Raw genomic sequence first — 23,523 nt, 5'->3', positions numbered from 1 at the left:
TCGTCGTCGTTGCACACGGCTGCTCCTTGCAATGAGCCGCACGCTGCTGTTGCCCCACCCTCGCCGTCACAACCAGCCAGCATGTTGTCTACGAGGGAGAAGGAGCAGGTGGGCGCCTCTACAGTCCACTCCCTAGACACCATCTCTTTCACCACTCAAGAAGAAGCGCGCCTAGTACGCAAAATCGACCTCCTCCTCCTGCCCTCGCTTTCAACGCTTTACCTACTCTCCTTCCTCGACCGAAGCAACATCGCCAACGCCCGCGTCGACGGAATGAACGTCGACCTCCATCTCAGCGCTGGGCAGTACAGCGCAGCTTTAACGCTCTTCTTTGTCGGGTATGTACTCGCCGAGCTGCCCGCCAACTGGGGGCTGAGGGCAACAAGCCCACCAATTTGGATGCCCGGCCTTGCGCTGGTCTTTGGGATCTTGTCCCTCGTTCAGGGCTTAGTGGGAAATGCGCAGGGATTGCTAGCGGTACGCTTCTTTCTCGGTGTGGCAGAGTCGGGCTTATTTCCAGGTACCGTGTTCATCTTCTCTCAATGGTACAAGAGAAAGGAGCGCGTGGTGAGGGTGAGCGCCTTCTTCGGGGGTGCGGCGGCTGCAGGCGCTTTCGGTGGGGTGTTGGCGTATGGCATTGGATACATGGATGGAATAGGAGGCAAGAAGGGTTGGCAGTGTGAGTGCGCCGATAGCATTACAAGGATCAGCAGGCGAGCGATGCTGATGACGTGACTCGCCGTCGTCCACAACTTCAGGGATCTTCATTCTTGAAGGCCTCCTCACGATTGCCATTTCCTTCCTCTGCTTCTTCACCATTCCAACTTGGCCCACCAAGACCAGCTGGCTCACGCAACGGGAACGTGCAATCCTTCACGACCGCTTGTCACGCGACAGCGACGCTCTGGAGCAGGAAGGACGCTTCAATTGGTCCGGGGTGCGTCAAGCCTTGACAGACCCCAAGGTCTACCTTTACTGCACCCTATTCCACGGCATGTCCTTCCCACTGTACACTATCTCGCTCTTCCTGCCGAGCATCATCCAGGGCCTAGGATATCGGGCATGGCAAGCCCAGCTCCTGACCACGCCACCTTACGTGTTCGCCTTCGTCATTACAATGGCGACGGCCTTCACTACGCAAAAGGTCAAGCTTCGCGCGCCATTCATCATCGGTGGATTCATCCTCGCCGGACTGGGCTACATCGTTCTCCTCGCCTCGCCCACAATTGGAGGCAAGTACGCGGCCACCTTCCTCATCGTATCCGGTGTGTATGCGGGCGATGCACTCCTGCTCGCCTGGCCATCAGAGAATGTTGCTGGCGCCACGAAAAGGAATACGGCGCTAGCTATGCAGATCTCGATCGGGAACATTGGAGCAATTGCTGGTACGCAGCTTTATCGTCAACCATTGGGTGGAGTGCGCAATCAGCAGTACAACGTCTCGATTGGGCTGACGTTCATCTGGCTTGCGATAGGCATCGCAAGTGCGACGACGTTGTGGGTCTTGATGGCGAGGGAGAATCGAAGGCGCGAGGTAATCCGAGCGAGGTCTCCAAGTGAGGTCCAAGCTGCGGGAGAGGATAGACCGGTGAGCAGTGGTAGTGAAAGAAGCGCAGCAAGTAGCGGTGCGCTGGAGAAGGGCAAGGTAATCTGGCTCCCAGACGCACAGAGGACTCGCGAAGAGGTAGCTCGAGAATGGGCAGAGTTGGGTGATGCTCGAGTTGCGCATGTGTATCAATGCTGATGGAGCTTCGCGAGCCCGTATGATTAAAGTACATCCATCTTCTTCTATGGTAGTTGCGTGCCATCTATGCGCGTGCCATGTCAGCACTGCGGCGCAGTCGACCTCTTCTAACTCAATCGTCCTCCTCCCTCAAAAGGTCCCTCAAACTCCTTCCTGACTCGAGCACGCTCACCACTTCCTCCTTGAAGAAGGCCTGGCCCACCCTTGCGATCTCACCCACGATGGTCTCAAACACCTCGAATGGCGTGTCGGGATGCGAGATGAGGCGCGTGTAATAGCCTCGGCCATGCGGCGGTGAAAGGGGTGCTCGATCGATGGAGAAGCGGCCCGATCGTGAGATGGCTGCATGAACATGGACCGTAGCGCGTGACGCCAGGCGTGAGCAGGCTGTTTCAATCAGGTCGGCGGTACTGCCATTTGCCGATTCGCCTCCTCCTGTCTGCGCTGCCGCGCTTCTGGTGATGGCTGTCCTCACGTCTTCTCCCATGCGCGGCCTAAAGCACACATTGAAGAAGAGATCTTCTCTGCTCGGCATGGCTTCAGCGAGCTGCAGCGTCTCCTTGTACTTGCCCGTCTCCAACAGATCCGCCACCCGTCGCGCCATTGCCACTCCCTGGTCGATATGCCCACCAAATCCACTCGCGCCCGTGTGAAGCCAAGCGACGTAGAACTTGAAAGCATCAGCTCGTCTCCCACATCCCATCGTCTTCGATCCCGGATTACGGCGCAGAGCCTCCCTCTCCATCCCAGTGCCGGTCCCATGGAAGAGGTACTTGGCCCCGGTCACATTTGCCGCAAGGGTAGTGCCGTGACGAAAAAGGGCGAAAGAGCATTGCTGTGTGACATTGAGAGCCTTGTGCGGGTTGATTGTTACGGAATCTGCGTGCTCTACGCCGGCCATGAGGCGGCGGGAGTGTGAGGAGAAGAGGACCGGACCACCCCACGAGCCGTCCACGTGCAGCCAGGGCTGGGCGCCAGCGTGGTGTGTTTGCAAGCTGCGGACGACCGAAGCGATGCCTGCGAGATCGTCGAATGCACCGAGTACGGTCGTGCCCGCCGTTGCGCCGATGAAGAATGGCCAGCCCGCTGTACGATCGGGGCTCCCCTCCGTATTCTCATACGCTTCTTGCAGCACCCTTTGCAGCTCAACCACATCCATGCGTCCCGTCGCATCGCACCTGACCTTGACGACACTCTCCAAGCCAAGCCCACACGCAAGCGCCGCCTTCTCCATCGAATAATGGCTCTGCGCCGACGTGACCAACAGCGGGCGACAGGCCTTGCCGCGTCTTCCCTTGCCCGCCAGATCCTCGACCACCCCTAGCACGCCTCCCTGCTTGAAAGAGGGAAACGCATTCCCGAGCGCAGTCTGCACAGCCAGGATGTTACTTGCTGACCCGCCAGGCATGGTGAGCCCGTCGGCCAGTCCTACGTCCCAGCCCATGAGGCGGGCGAGGGCCTCTACGCACTCCTCCTCCGCCAAGCAAAGCGCAGGTGCCGCAGATGAGATGACTGTCGAGGGATTGAGAGCGCCGAGGATCATCTCAATTGCGGGGGCGAGGGTCGTGGGCTTGGCGTAGAGCTTGTCCAGGAAACGGCGTGTCCAAGGGTGGACGCTGTCCGTCAAAGTCTGGGAGAGAAAGGCGACCGTCTCGTCTTGACTGACGCCTGCGTCGCCGAGCGAGAAGCGGGCCTTGTGACCATTGCTACGCCGTGACTTGCGGAGCGAAGCGCTGTCTGGCCATCGTGACGTGGGCTCATCTGGGTCGGTCGCGCCTTTGTCTACCCAACGGGTTATGAGGTCAAGGGCTTGCGAGGCGTAGCGATGCACCTCCTGAGCGTCTTGCGAGACGAGGGGAGGACCTTGCTGCGACGAAGATGAGCCATGCTGAGATATCGTCATCTTTCCCATCCCATCCCACGACGCGGTTGAAGAGGTAAAGTGAGAAGGTAAGATGGCAACTCGGCAGGTCGCCGGGAGTCATTTAATTCACAAGTCCGGACCGGCCGCCGTCCGCCCAAAATTGACCTCGACTGAGCGCTTTCCGCCCTCTCTCTGCTGCATTTCCCACGTGGCTTGCCCTGGCTCCCAGGTGGGCGGTGGCCGAGGGCGGCTGGCTGTGCTTTGCTGCACGAGGGGCCCGGGGGTCGATGTTCAAGGCCCGAGCGCAGCTAGCCATCTTGTTAGACTCTCCTCTTCATCTTCCTGGCCCTAACCATTGCTCGTGCCCAACATGGCCGGTGAGTGTACTAGACGGCGATTCACTCCGTAGCTGGCTCGTCTCTCAGACTGTTAACCTCTTCTGTCTCAACCTCTGCGCTCTTAGACCCCTTCGCGGACCGTCATGCCAATCCCTTTGCGGACCCTTCAGTCCAAGGCGCCCTAGGCTCCTCGCGCACCTACGACGACGATGTCGACGATGCCAGCTCGGCGTACAAGGGTGCGTGGGATGCTTCCACACCCGCAACAGAGGCCGACACGCCTTATGGAGGCAGCGGCAGCAGCTCACGGCCACCAGCGGGCGGACGTGAAGACGACCTCGCGAGGAGAGAGCGCGAGCTCGAGCAGCGAGAACGAGATCTGCAACAACGAGCTGACCACATTCAGAAGCATGGTCGGAACAATTGGCCATTCTTCTATCCTATGATATATCACGACATCAAAGCGGAAATTCCCCCTGACTATCAGCAGGTTGTGCTGCACCTCTACTCTCTGTGGCTCATCTTCGTCGGCACCTTGGTCATCAACATGGCGGGGTGCATCTTCCTCCTCATCCAGGGGTCAAACGACGGCATCAAGGACATGATTGCCGCCATCGTATACTTCCCCGTGCTGTCCGTCGCAAGCTTTTTGCTCTGGTACAGGCCAGCCTACAACGGCTTCATGAAGGAACACTCCCTCTTCTACTACACCTTCTTCATCTTCGGCGGTTGCCATATCGCCTACTCCGTCTACATCTTCCTGGGCATTCCTTCGACGGGCTCCGATGGGCTACTCAACATGATCCAGTCCTGGTCCAGCGGACGAGTTGTGGCGGCGATTCTGGGCATCTTTGTGACGCTGGGCTTCGCGGTACAGGGCTTGGGCATTCTGTGGTACTACAGGGAGATTTGGAAGCATAATCACGAGCAGGGACACACGTTTGCACAAGCCAAGTCCGAGCTGGCAACGAGGGGGGCTTTGGCGTATTTCACAAGGGGAAATCAGGTATGAGCGGGCGAGGGCGCGACTTGACGACAGATCGCTGCGGGCGACAGACAGAAGACGGTCAATCCCGGCGAGGGGAGGCGGGCATACCAATCTTGTTGTTCTTTCAGCGCGTATACGTTCTCGACGAACACTGAAACGTCATCCACGAAAACAGATTCATCATTTGTAGGGATCGAAGCGTAGAGGCCGCGACTTCGCATCATCCTAGCTGGCACCTCCGTCGCCGCGCCCACGATTCTCCTCCCCTTCGAGACGAAGTTACGACATGCGCGTCGCCTTCCAATGCGAAGCGTACATGTTGACTCGCTGCGAGCGTGTGAAGGAGCAAAGACGTCAGTCGCGGCTTCTCCACTTGGCCCTGCATTCCCACTCGTTCGGCTACTCACATCGATCGACTTGCCACTCTCTCTTACCTGCAAGCGCTCAGTCTTGAATCCCATCTTCTCGAATCTCTGCCTGTACCACGGCTCCTTAGCAGCGCTGCGCCAGTAGACGGCCCCGCCTGGACGAACGACGCGACTGAGTTCGCGAATCTCACGGTCCAGGTCAGAGATGGTGGCACGGGCGCTGTTGACTGCGGGGTCCTCGCGGGCTTGCTTGAGGGTCGGTGCTGGCATTTGAGGAGGAATGGGGTCAAACCCTGTGCGTGAGGAGGGCGAGTTGGAGAGTCAGTAGTGAGAGAGGTCGGCAGTGCCACGGCGCACACTCACAGTCCATGTGATCCATGACGACAGCGTGGGTGAGCGAGTCATCGCCCAGGCCCCTCAAGACGTTCACAATAGAGTCTGTGTGCAGCCTGAAGGCATCGAGCGGTTTAGCCGCATTGCGCTTGAGGGCCTCGAAACCCTCTTTCTTCAGGTAGAGCGGGCACGAGTCGTGCGAGTACCTGCCCGTGAGGCACAAGTGATAGTGGTAATTATCGCTCTTGAGTAGCGAGTGGTTTACAACAGGGTCCAATGTGTCAACAGCGTACTGTCCCGCCGACACACCCTCATTGCGGAAACAGTTGAACTGGTTGATGGGCACGCCGAGCGCGTTCCACAGGAAGGCTGGGTTGCTCAGGAAGACATTGATCAGCGTTGGGTTGATCAGGGTCTTGCGGAGAGACCTTTTCCAAATGCTTGCCTGCTCTTCGAGCGTTCCGGCGTTGCACATAGCCTCAGCCGACCTGTTGCAGCCAAAGAGGCTGAAGGCCACCTTTGCGAGCCTCAGGGCATGGCCAGAGTAGCCACGGAAGTAGAAGTTGCGATCCCAGCAGTGCGTGTTGAGCCTCCAGAACTGGTAAGCGTGCGAGCTCAAGTAGGGAGAGATCTTGCGGTCGAGCAACTCGGCAAAATCGTCCGTCTTACCGTCACCGAAGAGCTTCCAGAATTCTTCGTAGCTCAATGCCGCAATGCAGGCGAGCTTGAGCTCAAGCAAATGCCCCTGGCAGGGGTTCATGTCCACACAATGAATGCGCTCAGGCTTTGCCGCAATAGCGTAGTGCAAGGCGTTGTCCCCGGCAGAAGTGATGCAGAGCACCGAGTCCGTAGGCTTGATGGCCATGTGCTCGATGTCGACGTAGGGATCCTCCCAGGTGAAGCCATAGATCCACGTGCGGAACATTTCGCTGAACTTGGAGTCGACGAAGGGGAGGCGCCACTGGCGTCTCTGGTAGTGGAAGGAGCTGAGCGGCAACTGCGGGCCAAGGTCGAGGCGCCATGAACCCGAGCCTTCGTCCCCAAGCGATTCGTCCGACTCGCCATCGTCGGAGCCTCGGCGGCGCACCAGACTCGAGGAGCTCGTCGAAGTTGACTGGGCGAGGGAGAGGCGGCGAAGAGCGCTCGAGCGGGCGGTTGCATCTTCCTCCTGCTTCTGGGCGAGGATGTGGGAGAAGGAGAGCTCGGGGAAGGAGGGAGGGCACTGCGTCGAGAGCGAGCGAGGTCAGCACCGCAAGGGCTGGCGCAGCGAGTCCCTATCGCCGCACTTACAATCACACGGTTTCCCGCCTCGATTTCGAAAGCTTGCACGGCCTTAGTTGTGTCTCGGTCCCTAGAGCATCCAATCCACACGTAGAACGGAATGCGCACAATGAACGGGATAACAAAGTTGTTCCTCCCGTTGAAGCACTTGATAGTCCCAAACTTGTACTCGAGGTAGTCGCGCCTCGCCGGGTGGAGCTCAACGTGGTCGAGGGAGAACCACTGGCGCCAGAACCAGCGGCTGATGGGACCGCATTCGCGTCGAACATCGCCGCCGATCATGGCCGACTGCTTGCCAGGGGGAGTCTTGCCTGATACGTAGAAGTCAACGACGCCAAAGACGCCTGTCTCAGGGTCAAGATACGAGTAGATGCGGTCCAGGACGGCGTAGAAGGGGGGCATCTGCGCAGGAGTGCAAGGTGAACAAGGAGATAAGAGGTCAAGCGGAGTCGAGAAAGCCCGCGCTACTCACCATCGAGATGCTGTAGCTGCACGTGAACAAGTCGATCATCTTGCCCTCCTTCAAATCAGGCAGCGTAAACTCAGAAGCGTCCTGGCAAAGTACGGTGACGTTCTTGAGCCCACGAGCGGCGAAGCGCTTGCGAGCCACATCGAGCAAGGGCTCGCACAGGTCAATCAAGTAAATGTGGGAGAGCTGCTCGAGTGGGAAGTACTCGGCCATCTGCTCAATGTTCCATCCGGTGCCGCCGCCTACATCGACCCAGATCAGAGGCTTCGAGGGCTGGGTGCGACGCATCTCGTGGAGCTGGGCGGCACACAGCCTGGAGGGCGAACAAGCGAGGGCATGTCAGAGAGGTCTCTATTTAGAGTAGTCCTCGCCGAGACTCACTTGAGCATCGTTTTACGACCTCGCAGGAGGTGGTTGCGGGTGACATCGTAGACTGGATAAAAATAAGAAGATCCGATCAGACAGCTTCTGCAGGACACGTCTCGCGCTACTCACTCGTCGCCTGGTGCTGATAGAACTTATCAAGACGCTCTCCCTGGTTCGCAACCTTACCAATAGGCTGGACGAAACAGTTCCAAGCAAATACAAGAGGCGTTCGGGCTATCGCGAGTGGAGAGGCTGGTAGTCAGGACAAGCGCTGGGCGCATGACTCCCCGTTTCCGCGACTACCCACCTGCCTTGGAGAATCGCAGAACGCAGAGGAGAGCGAGCACGGCGATGAGGGGGCTGTAGACGTAAGGTGAGTTCAGCCAAGCCAATGCAAGGGCTGTCGAAGTCGAAGCCTCAGCTGGTGAGGCCTGCGTCCAAGAGGACAGCTTGTCGGCGAGCGAGCTCATGGCAGGGGCGCGCGACTACAATAGCGGAGATGAGAGGGGTCAGATGGTGGGGTAGGGGAGGAGACGAGCGGCTTGAAGGTGGTAAGGAAGGAAGGGAAGGGGCGAGACGACACACAAGCTGGCAAGAAGAAGTGATCGCTCTCCCTTGGAGGCGAATAAAGCTCGGGCTGCTTCGCGGTCTCGTGTGAGGGCAGGAGCGTCTCGAAGCCGCCCCTCGCCGGCTTCCCATGGTGGGCAGCGACTGTGCCCTCTCGCTCTGTGCGACATCCTGCCGAGGAAGTGACGAGGTGAAGGAGGCTACTCATTCAACACTTTCGCCGACATCGGCGGATGGGCTGAAGTGTTGGGAAAGGGCACGCAGCAATGAACGAAGGACGGGAGGCAAGCGAATTGGCGCGAGAGCCGTCACTTGGCCACTTTTGCGCCGAGCGCACGAGCCAAGCCAACGTGCACAGGGACGTGCGCACACGAAGCGGCACCGCTCGCCCCCGCCTTTGAAATCTCGGGGGACGTGGGAGGCAAGCAACAGAGGTGAGCAGGCCGCGATGAGGGTAGTGAAAGGAGCCTGAGAGACGATTCGGCTGGAAGAACAACGAGCAGGCCAGAGTTAATCATCACGCGACGCGTCTGACGCGGGGAGGCGTCTCTGGAATGAGATTGTCTTGCAGATTAGGCAGAAGCTCACGCTATAATAGAGTATACCATCGTATGAACCTCGTCTTCCCTCATGTCGATCTTTCGCCCAATCATACCACGCCAGTCTCCTGCGTCGGCGCAAAGATGGGCAGCGGGTGTGCCTCAGTGTTCAACACCCACTTGTCAAGCGGCAACGTCGCCTGATCATCAAAGAGCAGGTACAGGTACTTGAGCGTCTCTGAAAGCCAGAAGGTCTCCATCTTGTCCTCGTGCTCGACCTCTTCGAGGTCATCAGGATCGACATCTTTGATCCCGGCGTATGCTCCATTCTCAAGCTTGCAGTGTTTCTCAAAGGCCTGGAAGACCTCCCAACCCCACTCGCGGTAGATCGAATCGCCGCTCAGGTGGAAGGCGACGTAGAGAGACTCGACAGTCTCTGGTCGCAGGATGTTGCGAGCGTCAATGAGAGGCTCGCCGTCCTTTGACTGCTTGATATACCAATCCTCCTCTGCGTGCTGTGGGTCCATCATCGTGCGCCAGTGGGCGATCTCCGGGCTCAGGCCGGTGTGGGTGCCCTGGTAGGTAGCCATGCATCCTCGCAGCAGCTCGTGTCCCACTGCCCAGTCCTCCTCGCGCACCGTCGGCTTGCCCATTGCGGTCGCCTCTTCGTCCAACTCCGGCCAGACAGACGGTGCTCCGTACTCGTGCGCGCCAAGCATCATTGCCGCAGGCAAGAAGCAGACCAAGTGGTCCTGTTTCGGCAACAGCTGGAAGGCCGGCCTCTCCTGTCCCTGCATGCGCATCTGCGGGATGATCTCCGCAGTGAAGAGGTACGGCGGCGCGCTCGCTGTGCTCTGCTTCACCAGATGCTTCTTGATGCCTGAGACGGAGCGATCGAACATATCTCTATAGACCTGCTCAGAGCGATTCGTCTGGACGTACTGCTTGATGAGATACTCGTAGTACGAGTCGCCTCGCGAGCCTAGGCGGATCGGGGAGAGGTAGAACAAGCCGCTATCGAAGCTGAGAAGGATGGGGAGCAAGCCATCCTGCGTTCCAGAGCGCGTGGCCGTGCGTACCGCTTGAAGAGGACGCTCTGCTAGTTTCCAGAGGGAAGGGTCGCTGTTTCTGAACGAAAGGTACTTGAATTCGAGTTGCACGGTAGTAGCCTCCGCCAGGCTCGCAGCACCGTTGCTGTCCTCGTCGGCGAAGGCGTCTCCCGAGTAGAAGTCGACCTCACGCTTGGGAATGCCAGTGGGCGTGTCGAAGGCCGGGTGAAGCTGGTTGGCAAGGTGAGAGGCTGTGTCGAGGTACATGTCTGCGTCTCCTGGGTCGCACAGGTGGTGGAAGGGAGAGGTCGTGTCCGGCAAATTGGAGGGGCGCTCGCTGCAGAAGGCGTGCGCTGAGAGAAGGCCTCCCAATGTGCGAATGACAGTCTCAAAGACATTGTAGCGTCCATGCCTCTCCCATTTTTGGAGACCACCAGCGAGGTTGGTCTTGACCCAGTCGCGAGCTCGACGGTACTCGTCCTGCTCGCCGAGAATGAGCAGCGAGTCGAGTGAGTCGACAATCGTGTATCCGATGCCTCCGTCAACGCTCAGATTGGACCCAGTGTGCGAAATCGGGTGGTATTCATCTGCTCCCCACGCCTCGTCGACGTAGGCAGCCCACGACGATTGGAAGGCCTTCTTGACAGCATCGCGCTTGGGCACATCTGCACCCTTGACGGGCTTGCTGGGCAGATCCTTGGGAGGAACGAAGAAGGGCAGAGCAGGCTTGGGCGTCCACTGCTCAAACTCCTCCTTCATTTGCTCCATCACCTTCTTCCTCTCCTCCTGCAGCTTGGCGGCCCGATCAGCGTCAGGGCTGGCCTGAGGCTGCTCCTGTCGGTGCTTGCCCGACTGGCCAGAGCTGGGAGGTGCAGCTGGTGAAAAGGACTGCGCTGTCTGCGACCATTGTGGGTATTGGTCGTATGCGACAAAGGCAAAGCAGGCGATAGCCGTGAAGACGAGGAAGTAGCGAACAAAGGCGGGCAGCTGCTGGCGTTGCTGCGTGGGCGAGGGAGCAGTTGTCGCGCTCGCTGCAGCTACGCCTTCCTTCTTTTCACCGTCGTCCGAGGCTGCGGTAGAGGCTGCTGCCACATTCCTCTTCCTCGGCGGCATCGTTGTCGTCGTCGTCGTCGTATGAGTTGATAGAAAGCCAAGAAGGAATTGCCGCGCTTGCGCTCGAGCCAGCTGCAAGGGCTCGTCCGACTTGGACTGAAGGGCCACGCGAGCGACGGGGGAGACGCGCCACTTCCGTGCCTACGGAGTCGCGCTTGAGCTCAGCTGCATGACGATTTGTCGCAGTTGCCTCTCGTCCACTCGTCTCTCATCTCCCGAAGATCTCACAATGAGCTCTCGCTGAAGCCTAAGATGGACTACTCGGTACCGCAGCCGACGATCACATACCGGCACCTCGTCAGCGCTGGCAGTCTGAACGCTGCCAATCCGCTACGGGTCGTGTCTCTCTGCGATATCGACGCAGCATACGCGGCTTTCGAGGCAAAGCGACTCGGCATCGATCCCTTTGTGACGCCTGTGGCAGTACAGCAATGGCAGGTAAGTGGGAGAGACGCGATGACCAGACCTTGATGCCCGTAGCCTAACCTGTCATGGCCTTCTCATCCCCGTCGGCAGGGCCTCATCGCAGTCAGCTACGCAGCACGAGCTTACGGCATCACCCGACACGAGGACATAGATGCTGCCCGCAAGAAGTGCCCCAATCTCGTGGCAGTCCACGTAGCCACATACGCCGAAGGAGCTCAGAAAGCAGAGTACAACGAAAACCCCAGGTCAGAGACGCACAAGGTCTCACTCGACCCGTACCGCAGGGAAAGTCGGAAGGTCGTGGCCATCTTCAACGAGATGTGCCCGCTAGGAGCAATTGAGAAGGCATCCATTGACGAGATGTACTGCGACTTGACCCTTGCTGTGAGGCAGGTCATTCTGCAGCGATTTCCTCATCTCGCGAAGCCACCAGCGGACTCGCCTGACGGACTCGATACGCCCTTGCCGGAGCCGCCGAAGATCGACTGGACCAATCTTGGACATCGTATGCCGACAGAGGATCCGATAGCCACAGAGTCAGCAGGCGAAACCGATGCGACTGCTTCAGAGGCTCCCTCCATCGAGCCAGCAGCCAATTGGACAGACTACGCCCTCGCCTGCGGGGCCGAGCTCATCTACAAAGTGCGCTCCGCTGTACTGGATCGCCTGGGCTACACCATGTCAGCCGGTATCGCCTCGAACAAGACCCTCGCCAAGCTTTGCGCAGGCGAACGTAAGCCCAACAACCAAACAGTCATGCCCACCTCGGCGGTTCCTGTCTATCTGAAGAACCTGCCCTTCCAGAAGATCCGCTTCCTCGGCGGCAAGCTTGGAGACGCAATTGCGAGCGAGTGGGCAAGCTCCACGGTGGGCGACCTCTGGAGTGTTCCCCTGGCAGAGATGCAGACCAAATTTGGAGATGAGTCTCGCTGGGTGTACGACGTGCTGCGCGGCATCGACCACTCTGCCGTGATTGAGCGGACCAAGAACAAGACAATGCTGGCCTCGAAGAATGTCAAGCCGCCCATCCGTACTACGGCCGAAGCGACTCGCTGGCTCAGCATCCTCTCGCTGGAGCTCTGTGTCCGTCTGAGGGAGGCGAGGGAGGAGGCGCCAAATCTCTGGCCATCGACGCTGGTGCTACGCTTCCTCAAGCCATTTGAGACGGCCAGGAGCAGGCAGGCGGCTTTTCCCTACGTGAGGGACTTTCAGCCGCAGCACATCCTCAATGCCGCGGAGAAGCTGTGGGCGGAGGCACTCGGCGAGCAGGCGGTTGCGACGAACTTGGAAGTCATCACGATTGCGCTTGGCTTTTCGGGGCTGGAAGCAGGGGAGCAAGGACAACGGAGTATCGAAGGGTTCTTTGCCGGTGGGCCAGCGGCAAATGCTCCTCGTCGTCTTCCCGTGCAGAGTAGTGAAGCGGGGCCAAGCAAGGCCGCGGCTGCTGCTGAGGAGGGCGCGGCGGTCGCTGTGGGGACAAAGCGCTCAGAGCCAGATGCTAGGGCGCCATCGCCGCTGGAAACAAAGGTGACGGCTGCAACGGCTCCGACGTCAATGAGCCCGCCGCCGCCCACCGCAGTGCGTAAGACGAAGAAGGCCAAGCCCAATGGTCTCGTCTCCCTCTTTCAGAAGGCGGCGGCCAGTCAAATGCAAGCGTCGCAATCGCGACCAGCCGCCGAGCATGACGCTGGCAGTGGGCACGCTACTTCGACAGCAACTGAAGCAGCAGCCCCGCAACACCCGGGCAAGGAAGGGCTCGGCGCTGATCGTGCACCGCTTCCTAGTGATGGGGGCAGACCGAGTGCCGAGCCCGTACCTCCGGATCCTGCTCCTCGCCCACCACCATCTTGGGTCTGTCCCTCATGCTCACAACGCATCTACCCGCGGCCACGTCCAACTCCTTCTGCTCCGACCCTCGACAACCCGCAAGAGGATCACGACGGCGAGGATGGGGCAGAGGAAGAGCAACGACGCCTTCGTCTTGCACAGCAGGATCACGAGGACTATCATTTCGCCATGGAGCTACAGCGCGAGGACGGGCGAGCATTGATGCCTGTTGGGAGCTTGTCGTCGCAGCAGGTGCCGGGGTCATCGCAAAGAGGCCCGCCAGCGTCGCAACGAGGGCCGCCTTCTTCGCAGAGAGGCAAGGGGCAGAGCAAGAAGAACGCTCGACCCGTTGGAGACTTCTTCAAGAGAAGAGGTGGGGGTGCCAGCTGATGAGGGAAAGGGCGGTAGCGATGCGCGATATGACTTGCAAGCAAAATGCTATCATCTGCCATGCTTATGGTGCTTCGATGCGAATCAATCATTCTTCTTGTAGCATGATACAATGTGCGGCTATCAGATACCCATCGAGAAGCTTCTTCCTCGCAGCTTTAAACTTGCAAAATCGAGCATAGCCACTCCATATCGAGTAGCCTCTCATACACGGTGACCTCAATCTCTCCTCCTGTCATCCATCCTGTGCATCGGGATCTCCCCCAACCCATCCTTGCTCTTGCCGCTACCTCCCTCCCCACCAAGCGCGCCGGCCGACTCGCCCAACGTGCTCCCACTCGCAGCCGCAGCCGCCGCAGCCCTCTTCGTTGCCGCCGCTTGAGCATTCTTTGCCATAGCGTAGACGACTCCAGCGAGGAAGCCGACGAAGATGGCGGAGACTGACCCGACGGAGACGGGCGGGTCGTGGAAGAAGACCATGCCACTCACGGCGAGGGGAAGCTTGTTCAAGGCTCCGACCATACTGTACGTTGTGCTGCTGGTCGTGCGGACACACCACGCCGTCGTGTATCCAATGAAGACGGCGCAAGCTCCACTGAAAACGATAGCTGTCAGGAGACCCGACCTGCGGTCGGCGGGGAAATTGGTCTGCCAGCTTGCTGACGACCAATCCTCGACGAGGAGTGACATGATCAGGAGGACGGGGATAGACAGGAGGTTGTTGAAATACATCGTATCCCAGTCCTTGAAGCCTGTCAACTTGATACGCTTGCGCATCGCAAGGACGTACGCTGCAGACACGAGACAGTTGAGAGCCATCCACATGTAGCCAGAGTTGAGCAGCCCCCACCCATGCATACCGTCCAGCACGTCCCCGTCTGTGTTGGCTCCAGCGGCTTGCATTGCGTTGAGCTTGGCCTTCTCGTTCTCCAAGGGGTCAAAGGCTGCAATTGGGTTGTGCGTGTTGGGGTCAAAGGTCTTGCCGTCTGAGATGTTGTCCGGCGTGTGCGGGATAGAGAGCTGGGCGATGGCCAAAGCGCGGGAGATGTCGTTCCAAGCTGCAATGATCGACGAGAGGACCATGAGCATAAAGCTGAAGAAGGTGAAGAGGGTCACCCTGCCGCCAAACCAGATGACCTCGCCGTACGCGATCAAGATGATCGTGAGGTTCTTGAAAATGGTGTAGACGGGGATATTCAGGTACTGGAGCGCTTTGCTGCCCGTCCAGATGGTGAGGACCAGTAGGGTGGAGATGGGCGCCCAGTTTCGGGCGTCACGGTAGTTGAGGGGACGCAGCTCGATGAGGCCGAATTTGTTGGCTGCGATAACGCAGAGGACTCCTACGATGGACTGGATGAGGAGGACGATGAGGTTCATGCTGAAGTGAGCGCCGCTGAGGACGAACTGCGGGTGCGCGGTTTAGAAGGAGGTGGAGAGAGGGTCAGACTAAGTGTTTGATGCTGCGAATCTCGGACGACGCGCTCACCTTGTTCACGACGGTCATCATGATACTAGCTGAGCAGTAGCTCAGGATGGGGGGCAGGGCCTTGACGCCCGACAAGGAGTCACTTGCTCCTCCCAAGTGCATCTGCCCACCACTGCCGCCGCCGCTGCTGGCGCCTACGCTGCCTCGCCTGCCAGTCGCGTTGCCATTAGGCAGGAAAGGCTGCCTGTCATCGTCCTTGCCAGACGAGGGCGGTGGGGACTGCCTTCCGTGCTCCGTAGTCGTCGAAGCAGCTTGCTGTTGGCCTTCTGGCGCGAAGAAGGATCTTGATGACATCTCAGCGCGAGGGGCAATTGTGGATGAGGATCGAAAGAGAAGAGGGCTCTGCTATGCTATGCCTCTCGAGGTGCGAAGAAATTCAGCCAAAAGCAACACGAAGTAACGGCGGAGGCTTGGCTGCTTGCTGCTGCTGCTGCATGAGAGCTGGCGCCTCCCGCTTCCCGTCCGTCCTCCCCTGCTCCCGCTTGCCCTGGACCGACACGAACACGACGCATGCCTGGCGTTGACTCCGTGCCTGGCCATCCCGCCAACCCAAATCAGCTCAACTCTGTCCGCCGCCCGTGGGAGGCGTTTGAGGCGGCCAAATCGCGACACTGTCGCGTGTCATGACCAGCTTGCATCGATGCTATTGCGATTGAGGTAGCGAGGAGGCTTTGATACGATATACGACGACGTCGTCCAAGACAGGATTCGCGACTCAAGGTCAGGCAGCTCTGCGCCTTCATCTCAATGGGGTGTCGTACGAGCTGGGCGGGAGCACAGGCTGAGCGTGGCCAATGGAGGCCGTATGCACTTGGGGAGCTCTCTTTGTTACCTCGACGTCAGTTTGCTCATTGTTGTCTATCTTCCATTCTGTATTGCAATGATGATCTCGCTGTATGCTATCGCCTCTAATGGTGACACCACGACGTTCTTGTCTTTCGGAGCCGGCCTTGCATGCAGTCTCGTCGTCTCGTCATCGCTCCCGTCCGACCAGGCGAGGCAAGGCAAGGCAAGGAAGGCAAGGGGGCGGGCGGGCGGAGAGAGCAGCGAGCACGGATCGAGCGGTCGAGTTGAGCGAGGCGGATCATCCACTCGCTCGACAGAGAGAGAGGTAGAGCCGCCGAGACGAGCCTGGCTGCATCATCGCATCGCTCGCTCCATCGTCCAAGGACTGCAACTTCCTACACCCCTCACTACCATCATCGAGACGACGGCGCAGCCATCCAACTTTGACGTTGCAAGCACATCAGCTTTTGAGGGCGACGCTACACTTGTTCGCCTTTGCTCAGACGCTGCCTGACCTCGAAGTCGACGTCACCGCCGCCTGAGCCCACTCCTCCGGCGGTTTGATCCAACAGCTTCTCCACCCGACGCCCACCACCACCATCATCATCTTCTGCACCTTGCATTGCAGTTGATCTGCCAACTCCGCTTCCTTTCCACCTTCCTCCTCTACGACATCTTACCCCTTGCGCTGGAACATGCTGCTGGCAGTTGCTGCTGCTTCTAGACATTCTCCTCCATCACTGCCATCTCACTTCGAAGACGACTGCAGCACAACCAGCACGACACAAGCAATTCGCGGCGACCGTCGCCACCCCTACCAAGACCATTATCCTAGCAGCGCGGTGACTGCTCCTCAACGGCCGCCGTCGATTGCACAACACGACCATGTTCCCCTCACCAGCGCCGTCGCCCTCACCATCGCCAGGGCCGGCTTACCTCTACCTTAACTCGCATCACAACAACTCGGGCGCAGTAGGCGGCGGATCGAATGCAGGAGGAGGCGCAAATGGCTTCGGCCCACCGCCGCCTCCCAATGGTAATGCGGGCTTTGGCCTGCCCCGCTTCCCTCAGCAGCAGCAGGCTGCTACATTGGGAGGCTGGGGACCAAGATCCCATCACCAGCATCAGCAGAACCCATCCCTCTCCTCCCTCCCTGGCTCATTGGCTCACTCATCGGCTGCTTCATCATTGAGCGGTCCTAATGGAGGGCCATCGTCGCCAGGAGGCTTTGCCGCGCTTCATCATCCGGCTCAACACCATCATCCCCATCATCATCCACACGCTTCTCATACGCCGAGCAACTTGTCACATATGCCCTCGCCCGGCGCTCTCAACAACACCACCGCTCCCCACTACTCTTCATCAGGGTCGTCGTCCAATACCATGGGCGGCGCAGGTGGCGCAGGAGGCAGCGGCTTCTCGCCTCACTGGCAGCAGCAGCTACTCAAGGCAGAGGTGAGCGGGCGCGGGATGAGAGGCGAGGTAGCGGTCGGGGGGGCGTATACTTACCCTTTTACACTGTTCGCGCATAGATCTCACGCCAATCCACATCCGCTCACCACCACGCAAGAGCAGCAGCTCTCGCAGCGAGGAGTGCAACGAGCGCCGCGATTGCCATTCAGGACCCTAACAAGGGCGCCATGCATATACCGCAGACGGCGGCCAATGGTCTCACGCTGAGCAGCAAGAAGGAGGCGCAGTCTGATGATACAGCAGCAGGCCCAGACGGTACGGACGTCAATGGGTCAGGAAAAGCTTCGACGTCGGGCGGCGACGAGGGCGAGCAGTCCTGGACGACGATCGATATGGGAGGGCTCAGTCTGCGCAATTTGGCTCCGGAGCTCTACCGCTACGACTTCCTGACTTCCCTATTCATCAACCACAACAACCTCACTACGCTCAGCCCGGACATTGCGCAGCTGAAGAAGTTGACGATTCTCGATGCGAGCGGCAACAATCTCGTCAGCTTGCCGTCGGAGATGGGCATGCTCACGGGACTCAAGGAGCTGTACTTGTTTGACAACAAGCTGTCGATGCTTCCACCAGAACTGGGCATGCTCTTCAACCTGGACATGCTGGGGATCGAAGGCAACCCAATGGCAGACAACATCCGCTCCCTAGCGCAGCGTGATGGCACGCAAGCCGTCATCGCCTTCCTGCGCGACTCGTGCCCAGTTCCCCTTCCCCCACCGGAGCGCGAGTGGATCTCCATCGAGCCCGATCTCCCTCCATCTCTGGGCGATGACTCGGCCCCAACGGAGACATTCAACGCCCTCTCGTACAATGTCCTCGGGGAGCACTATGCCACGCAATCCATGTACGGCTACACGCCTAGCTGGGCCCTCGCCTGGGAGTACCGCAAGGAGTTTATCCTCCAAGAGGTCATGTCCTACGGCGCGGACATCTGCTGTTTGCAGGAGGTTGTCGCAGAGCAGTACGAGGAGTACTTCCTGCATCATCTTTCCCAGCAGGAGTACGAGGGCGTCTTCTGGCCCAAATCGCGCTCAAAAACCATGCGAGACGACGAACGACGCCGAGTCGATGGATGCGCGACGTTCTACAAGACGAGCAAGTTCACTCTCATTGAGAAGCAGCTGGTCGAGTTCAACCAGATTGCGCTGCAGAGACCCGACTTCAAGAAGACGGAAGACATGTTCAACCGCGTCATGACGAAGGACAACATTGCTGTGGTCACCCTCCTAGAGAACAAGGAGAGCGGGTCACGCCTCATCGTGGTGAATGTGCATATCCACTGGGACCCAGTCTTCCGCGACGTCAAATTGGTTCAAGTAGCGATGCTCATGGACGAGCTGGACAAGATTGCTGAGCGATTCGCCAAGTTCCCTCCGAAGCTCAATGTGGCGGAAGGCTTCCCTCCGGCGCCCAAGTACACGAGCGGGACGCAGATCCCGACCATGATCTGTGGCGACTTCAACTCTGAGCCCTCCTCGGGAGTCTACGACTACATGTCCTCCGGCTCCCTCTCTGGGTCGCACGAAGACTTCATGAACCACACCTACGGCCGCTACACGGCTGACGGTATGACGCATCGCTTCCCGCTCAAGTCGGCCTACGCCAATATCGGCGAGCTGCCCTTCACCAACTACACGCCCAACTTCGAAGGCATCATCGACTATGTCTGGTACAACCAGAATGCGCTTGCCGTCACTGGGTTGCTGGGAGAGGTCGAACGCGGCTACTTGAGCAAAGTGGTAGGCTTCCCAAATGCTCATTTCCCGTCGGATCATATTTGTATACTGAGCGAGTTCAGGGTTAAGCACCCGAGGGCGGATGGGGGCAGTACGGCGCCGACGCCGAGAAGGGTTGACTTTGGAAGCAGTAGTAGTGGGAGGCGGTAATTGGGGGGAGGGGGGGGGGGGAGAACGGGTGACGTGTGCGGGCAGCGGGCACGCACGTCAGTGAGAAAGGAGAGCGAGGGCGAGGTAAGGCACGATGAGAGGGAGAGATAGACGAGCGGTAGAGGGGGGTCTCCGGCATGAGGAAAGCTGCACCAACTGCGGCGCACGAATTTCTCACCATCATCCAACCCCACGATCGATCCATTCCGCAGCATCACCCCGTCCCAGAGCGTTCGGGCGTTGTACTACTTTGACTCGACTCTTGATTCCCTCCTCTCCCCACGCCACCACGCACTCTCTTATGGGCTTCCCACTCCTTGCTCTGGCCTTCCTACCGCTCATCTCACCTCACTCTTTGAGAGCCTCTCTACGCGCCGGGCTTCTTTCTGTTCGTCTCTTGAATCACATCATCATTATGTTGCCAACAAACGCACGTCCTGCTCCGTCTGCTTCGAACTAAGCTGCTGATTCAGGTTCCCAGACTCTTTCCCCACGCCTCGAGCTTGCGCAACGCCTCGCGATCCGTACCTCTTCGCACACCGGCAGCGGCCTCCTCGAAATGGCGCTGCATCACCACATCATCCTCGCCTTGGCCCATCTTGCCCTCGCTTTCGGCAGCCATGGCTTCGCGCATCGCCACCAGTCCGGCAGAACGGCACATGGCTACCACTTCAGCTCCTGAGCACCCTTGCGTCATCTCCGCGAGCCGGTCCAGATCCACTGCACCCTCTGCATCGCGAGCAAGGGCCATCTTCTCCGTCGCGATCCTCAGAATGTCCCTTCGAGCAGTCACGTCCGGCAAACCGACGAAGAGATGGACTTCGAGCCTTCCCGGGCGAAGCAGAGAGGGGGCAAGCAACTGCGGTCTGTTCGTTGCCGCTAGCACGATTACCCCTGGACCCGTACTGCCCGAGCCGGAACTCGTCGAGTCGAACGAGTCTAGCTCCGTCAGCAACGTAGCGAGGATCCTCTCGGCGACGGGGTCCGACTCCCCTCCGCTGTTGGTAGGAGCAAGAGCGTCAATCTCGTCAAAGAACAAGACCGTCGGGGCCGCAGCGCGTGCTTTGCGGAAGACTTCACGGAGGGAGCGCTCCGTCTCTCCAAGGTACTTGCTGTATAACTCCGGGCCTTTGACACCTATCCAATTGATGCCACTTCCTCCCTTTCCCCCAGAGAGGGATTGAGCACATGCACGGGCGATCATTGTCTTGCTGCATCCGGGAGGACCGTACAGGAGGACGCCGCGTGGGGCCGTTATGCCTAGCCGACGCATACGGTCTGAGTGGCGAAGAGGCCACTCGATGGCTTGTTGGATGCTGGATCGGATGAGAGAATAGGGAGAGGTGGGGCTGCCCAAGCCGATGGAGGACCAAGGGAGGGGTGCAGGGGTGAGGACGGACCGGAGCGAGGAGGGGCGAAGAGTTGGAATGACGTGTGTCAGGTCTGAGAGAAGGAGACGGTGCGAGGAAGCGTCTGCGCTGGCGTTGTTGCCATCGCCATTGATGCGCAGCTTCTCGTTGGTAGCCAGCGCCAAGCCCTGGTCCTCCTCTCGGCCGTGCTCATCAGCCAACTCCCTGCGAATGACCCGCATCCCTGCCTCCCTCACAAGGGCAGTCAGATCGGCTCCTACAAAGCCATGCGTCGTATCGGCCACGGATTGAAGGTCGTCCGCGTTTAGGTCGTGAGGCGTCTGGGCCAGTAGCGCCTGAAGAATGTCGAGACGGGCAGCTGCATCCGGTACACCGATCTCGATCTCCCTGTCGAGGCGACCGGGCCTACGGAGAGCCGGATCGAGGGAGTTTGGCCGATTGGTCGCAGCAATGACGACCATGCGCGGTGGTGGGCGTGGTTGACGTGGTTTGCCCTCGTCGTCTTCATCGCTTGAGACCTCCTCGTCCTCACTATCGCTACCTCCCTCGCTACCCTCCTCATTCTCTCCCCCTTCGCCAGCCATAACCTTTTCCCCGTTCCTACCCTTGCCCGTCTTCTTGTACTCGCCCCCCACGCCATCAATCTCGGTAAGCAGCGTGGCCACCACCCTACTTCCCACAGCATCACTCCCGTCCCCCTCCCGATTCCCAGCAATCACATCGATCTCATCGATAATGACCACACTCATCTCCTCCCTCCTCGCACGTCTAAAGACACCCCTGATCCGGGCTTCGGTCCGTCCATGATACGAGGAGCTCAATTCTGGACCGGAGATGGTGAATATGGCAGAAGGAGGAAGGAAGGAAGAGGCGATTTGAAGTGCGAGGCTGGTTTTGCCCGTTCCAGGAGGGCCGTGAAGGAGGACGCCGCGTGGGGGGCGTAGACCGTGTTGGGAGAAGAGGTGGGGTCGTAGAAGGGGGAGAGTGACTAGTTCGTGGAGTTGAGCGAGTTCGCGATGTAGGCCGCCCAGACGTTTTGTTGGTGCTGAGGGAGCACTGGCTGGTTCTGAGGGAGCGGAGGGCGAGAGGCTGTTGACGACTTTGATGCGAGTGGAGCGGCCAATGCTAACGAGGGAGCGTTGCGCTTCTTCAAGAGAGGAGGGAAGCTCGCTGCGCCCTACTACGATGGCTTGTAGCAGTACGTCCGTAGACTGTATTGAGACTCGCAGTGACTGACCGGGAACGAGGAAGGCAAGGTCCACCAGGAGCTCCTTGGCGCATATAGCGAGGAGGTCACGCGTTGCTCGATCGAGCTTGGCTGTATGCTGACCAGCGCTACTGCTGCTTCGCTGCTCGACCTGTTGAATACGCAGCGTGACTTCCCAAGCTTCCGGAACAGCTGCCGGCGCCGGCGCAAGCTTGACTGCAATACTGGACGAGGAAGGATTTGCCTCGCTGCACAGGCAGAGCGGTATTGAGCCTTGCCCTGCGGCCGCAGCAGGCTCAATAGATCTACGAGAGGCTTGTGCTGGCGCCGTTACGGGGTCAAGAGGCCAAGCGACGGCTGCTGCCATCCACCTCGATGGCGACGCCTTCGAGGACGAGGACGACGGGCCATCTACAACCTGTCCACCCTCAACCCCATCGACGATGACTCCCTTGCCTGCCGCTAGTCCAAGGCTGCGTAAGGTCGTCCTTGGCAGGCGCAGCCGGCTTGAGGAGGGCTGTGACCAGATTAAACTGGCCGTCTGCGATGACGAACCGCCTTGCTGAGCATCCATCTTGGTGTGCGGTAGGGTTGACAAGGTACGAAGGAAACGACGGCGGACTGGCGCTGCGCCAACGGAAGGACACGACTTTTTTTGGCCGCCATCCGCATTGCTCACCAGAACGCTTCAGCCAGCAGCAACGTGAGAAGAATGAGACGATAGAGCAAGCACGCAAGAGGGACAGAGAGGTGAGCTCTACTAGGCTTGCCATCGTGAACTGGTCGGTGTCTGCCGCCCAGCAGTGCCCCGACAGCGGGCCAGATTGTGCCGACAATATCGAGAAAGGGCAAGAGGACTGCTTCTCAGGGTCTGAGCAAGGCAGCGACGCCTCCGTTCAGGTGATGATACAGGATCGCTATTGCGTGTGTAAAAGCAGGACTGGTGCCTGCCCCGGGATATCCCTCGCCTCTCCAAACTTGCAAGTGGACGTGCAGCCTCGTCCACCGAAGTTGTCTCACACCGTCTCTCCTCTCATCCCTCGCTACCTCGAGCCCTCAACTCCTCATGCCCTTCAGAAGCTACATCTTAAGCTCTCAATCACCAAGCATCCCCTCCCATCCCGCATCCTCTTGCCTTCCCGCCTCATACCCTCCTCTCGCCAATCTAAAGCGGCTTCGCCCTCAACTGCGTTGGCAGAATCCCAAAGCGCCTCTTAACGGTAACCCTATGCCTCGAGAACTTGTCATCAGGAGAGAAACGGGCAGGGTGTGCCGACTTGGTGATCTCGTTTGCAGGGGTAGCCTTGCGAAGGGTGTAGACGCGCTGCGAGAGGTGATTGGGGACGAAGGAGAGGAAAGGAAAAGGGAGAAGGGAGAGGTGCGAACAAGGCGAGGAAAGGCGGATGGTCAGCAAAGGTATTCGCGAGGAGTCGAAGCTGATGAGCCAAGGTGAGATGCGCACCTTCCCCTGCGAATCGAGGGAGTACATGAGATGCATGTTGGGCGAGGTTAGCTAGAAGAGGTGGCAGTGGTGACGAGAAGGACGGAGAGACGATGAGGACGGACGATGGGAGCTGCAGGTCAAGGTCAAATCCCAGTCCAGGCTGTAGGCGGGGAAGGAAGGAGCGGAACGGCGCAAATTTGCTCGACTTG

The 23,523-nt window shown here is 59.1% G+C and overlaps 10 protein-coding genes across 10 annotated transcripts; 4 read left to right on the top strand and 6 right to left on the bottom strand.

The window, feature by feature from the left end:
* Nucleotides 1-56: 56 nt before the first annotated feature.
* Nucleotides 57-1,721, top strand: BDZ90DRAFT_235176 (MFS general substrate transporter; the record flags this gene model as incomplete). The annotated part of the gene is made up of 2 exons (XM_025507255.1): nt 57-679; nt 759-1,721. Coding segments are annotated over exons 1-2 (1,560 nt in total), but the record flags the coding sequence as incomplete, so codon positions are not given.
* On the bottom strand, nt 1,689-3,713 carry BDZ90DRAFT_229000 (PLP-dependent transferase). Its single transcript, XM_025504874.1, has one exon. It carries the CDS (start codon nt 3,645-3,647, stop codon nt 1,857-1,859), a length of 1,791 nt encoding a protein of 596 aa, XP_025364566.1. The 5' UTR covers nt 3,648-3,713; the 3' UTR covers nt 1,689-1,856.
* A 265-nt stretch (nt 3,714-3,978) lies between these two features.
* Nucleotides 3,979-4,958, top strand: BDZ90DRAFT_257066 (scamp-domain-containing protein; the record flags this gene model as incomplete). Its single annotated transcript, XM_025507914.1, has 2 exons — nt 3,979-3,985; nt 4,072-4,958. 2 exons carry the CDS (start codon nt 3,979-3,981, stop codon nt 4,956-4,958), a joined length of 894 nt encoding a protein of 297 aa, XP_025364565.1.
* On the bottom strand, nt 4,958-8,598 carry BDZ90DRAFT_228998 (hypothetical protein). Its single transcript, XM_025504873.1, has 8 exons — nt 8,059-8,598; nt 7,881-7,985; nt 7,767-7,818; nt 7,389-7,698; nt 6,926-7,318; nt 5,666-6,857; nt 5,342-5,595; nt 4,958-5,261 (listed from the first exon to the last, which is right to left on the bottom strand). The coding sequence occupies exons 1-8, from the start codon at nt 8,219-8,221 to the stop codon at nt 5,214-5,216; spliced, it is 2,517 nt and encodes an 838-aa protein (XP_025364564.1). The 5' UTR covers nt 8,222-8,598; the 3' UTR covers nt 4,958-5,213.
* A 258-nt stretch (nt 8,599-8,856) lies between these two features.
* On the bottom strand, nt 8,857-11,064 carry BDZ90DRAFT_228997 (seven-hairpin glycosidase). The gene has a single exon (XM_025504872.1). It carries the CDS (start codon nt 11,017-11,019, stop codon nt 8,968-8,970), a length of 2,052 nt encoding a protein of 683 aa, XP_025364563.1. The 5' UTR covers nt 11,020-11,064; the 3' UTR covers nt 8,857-8,967.
* Nucleotides 11,065-11,271: 207 nt separating this feature from the next.
* On the top strand, nt 11,272-13,662 carry BDZ90DRAFT_257063 (DNA/RNA polymerase; the record flags this gene model as incomplete). Its single annotated transcript, XM_025507913.1, has 2 exons — nt 11,272-11,457; nt 11,536-13,662. The coding sequence occupies 2 exons, from the start codon at nt 11,272-11,274 to the stop codon at nt 13,660-13,662; spliced, it is 2,313 nt and encodes a 770-aa protein (XP_025364562.1).
* A 47-nt stretch (nt 13,663-13,709) lies between these two features.
* On the bottom strand, nt 13,710-15,561 carry BDZ90DRAFT_235161 (putative VRG4-golgi GDP-mannose transporter). The gene is made up of 2 exons (XM_025507254.1): nt 15,149-15,561; nt 13,710-15,066 (listed from the first exon to the last, which is right to left on the bottom strand). Exons 1-2 carry the CDS (start codon nt 15,440-15,442, stop codon nt 13,882-13,884), a joined length of 1,479 nt encoding a protein of 492 aa, XP_025364561.1. The 5' UTR covers nt 15,443-15,561; the 3' UTR covers nt 13,710-13,881.
* Nucleotides 15,562-17,245: 1,684 nt separating this feature from the next.
* BDZ90DRAFT_215358 (glucose-repressible alcohol dehydrogenase transcriptional effector) lies at nt 17,246-19,293 on the top strand (the record flags this gene model as incomplete). Its single annotated transcript, XM_025504223.1, has 2 exons — nt 17,246-17,389; nt 17,467-19,293. The coding sequence occupies 2 exons, from the start codon at nt 17,246-17,248 to the stop codon at nt 19,291-19,293; spliced, it is 1,971 nt and encodes a 656-aa protein (XP_025364560.1).
* Nucleotides 19,294-19,394: 101 nt separating this feature from the next.
* BDZ90DRAFT_228994 (AAA-domain-containing protein) lies at nt 19,395-22,474 on the bottom strand. The gene has a single exon (XM_025504871.1). The coding sequence runs from the start codon at nt 22,235-22,237 to the stop codon at nt 19,763-19,765; it is 2,475 nt and encodes an 824-aa protein (XP_025364559.1). The 5' UTR covers nt 22,238-22,474; the 3' UTR covers nt 19,395-19,762.
* A 190-nt stretch (nt 22,475-22,664) lies between these two features.
* On the bottom strand, nt 22,665-23,424 carry BDZ90DRAFT_228993 (hypothetical protein). The gene has a single exon (XM_025504870.1). It carries the CDS (start codon nt 23,366-23,368, stop codon nt 23,036-23,038), a length of 333 nt encoding a protein of 110 aa, XP_025364558.1. The 5' UTR covers nt 23,369-23,424; the 3' UTR covers nt 22,665-23,035.
* Between the last annotated feature and the right edge of the window lie 99 nt (nt 23,425-23,523).

The sequence above is a fragment of the Jaminaea rosea genome, assembly GCF_003144245.1.
Source record: "Jaminaea rosea strain MCA 5214 unplaced genomic scaffold BDZ90scaffold_1, whole genome shotgun sequence".
NCBI classification, from domain to species: domain Eukaryota; kingdom Fungi; phylum Basidiomycota; class Exobasidiomycetes; order Microstromatales; genus Jaminaea; species Jaminaea rosea.
This window is presented reverse-complemented; position numbering and strand designations above follow the sequence as displayed.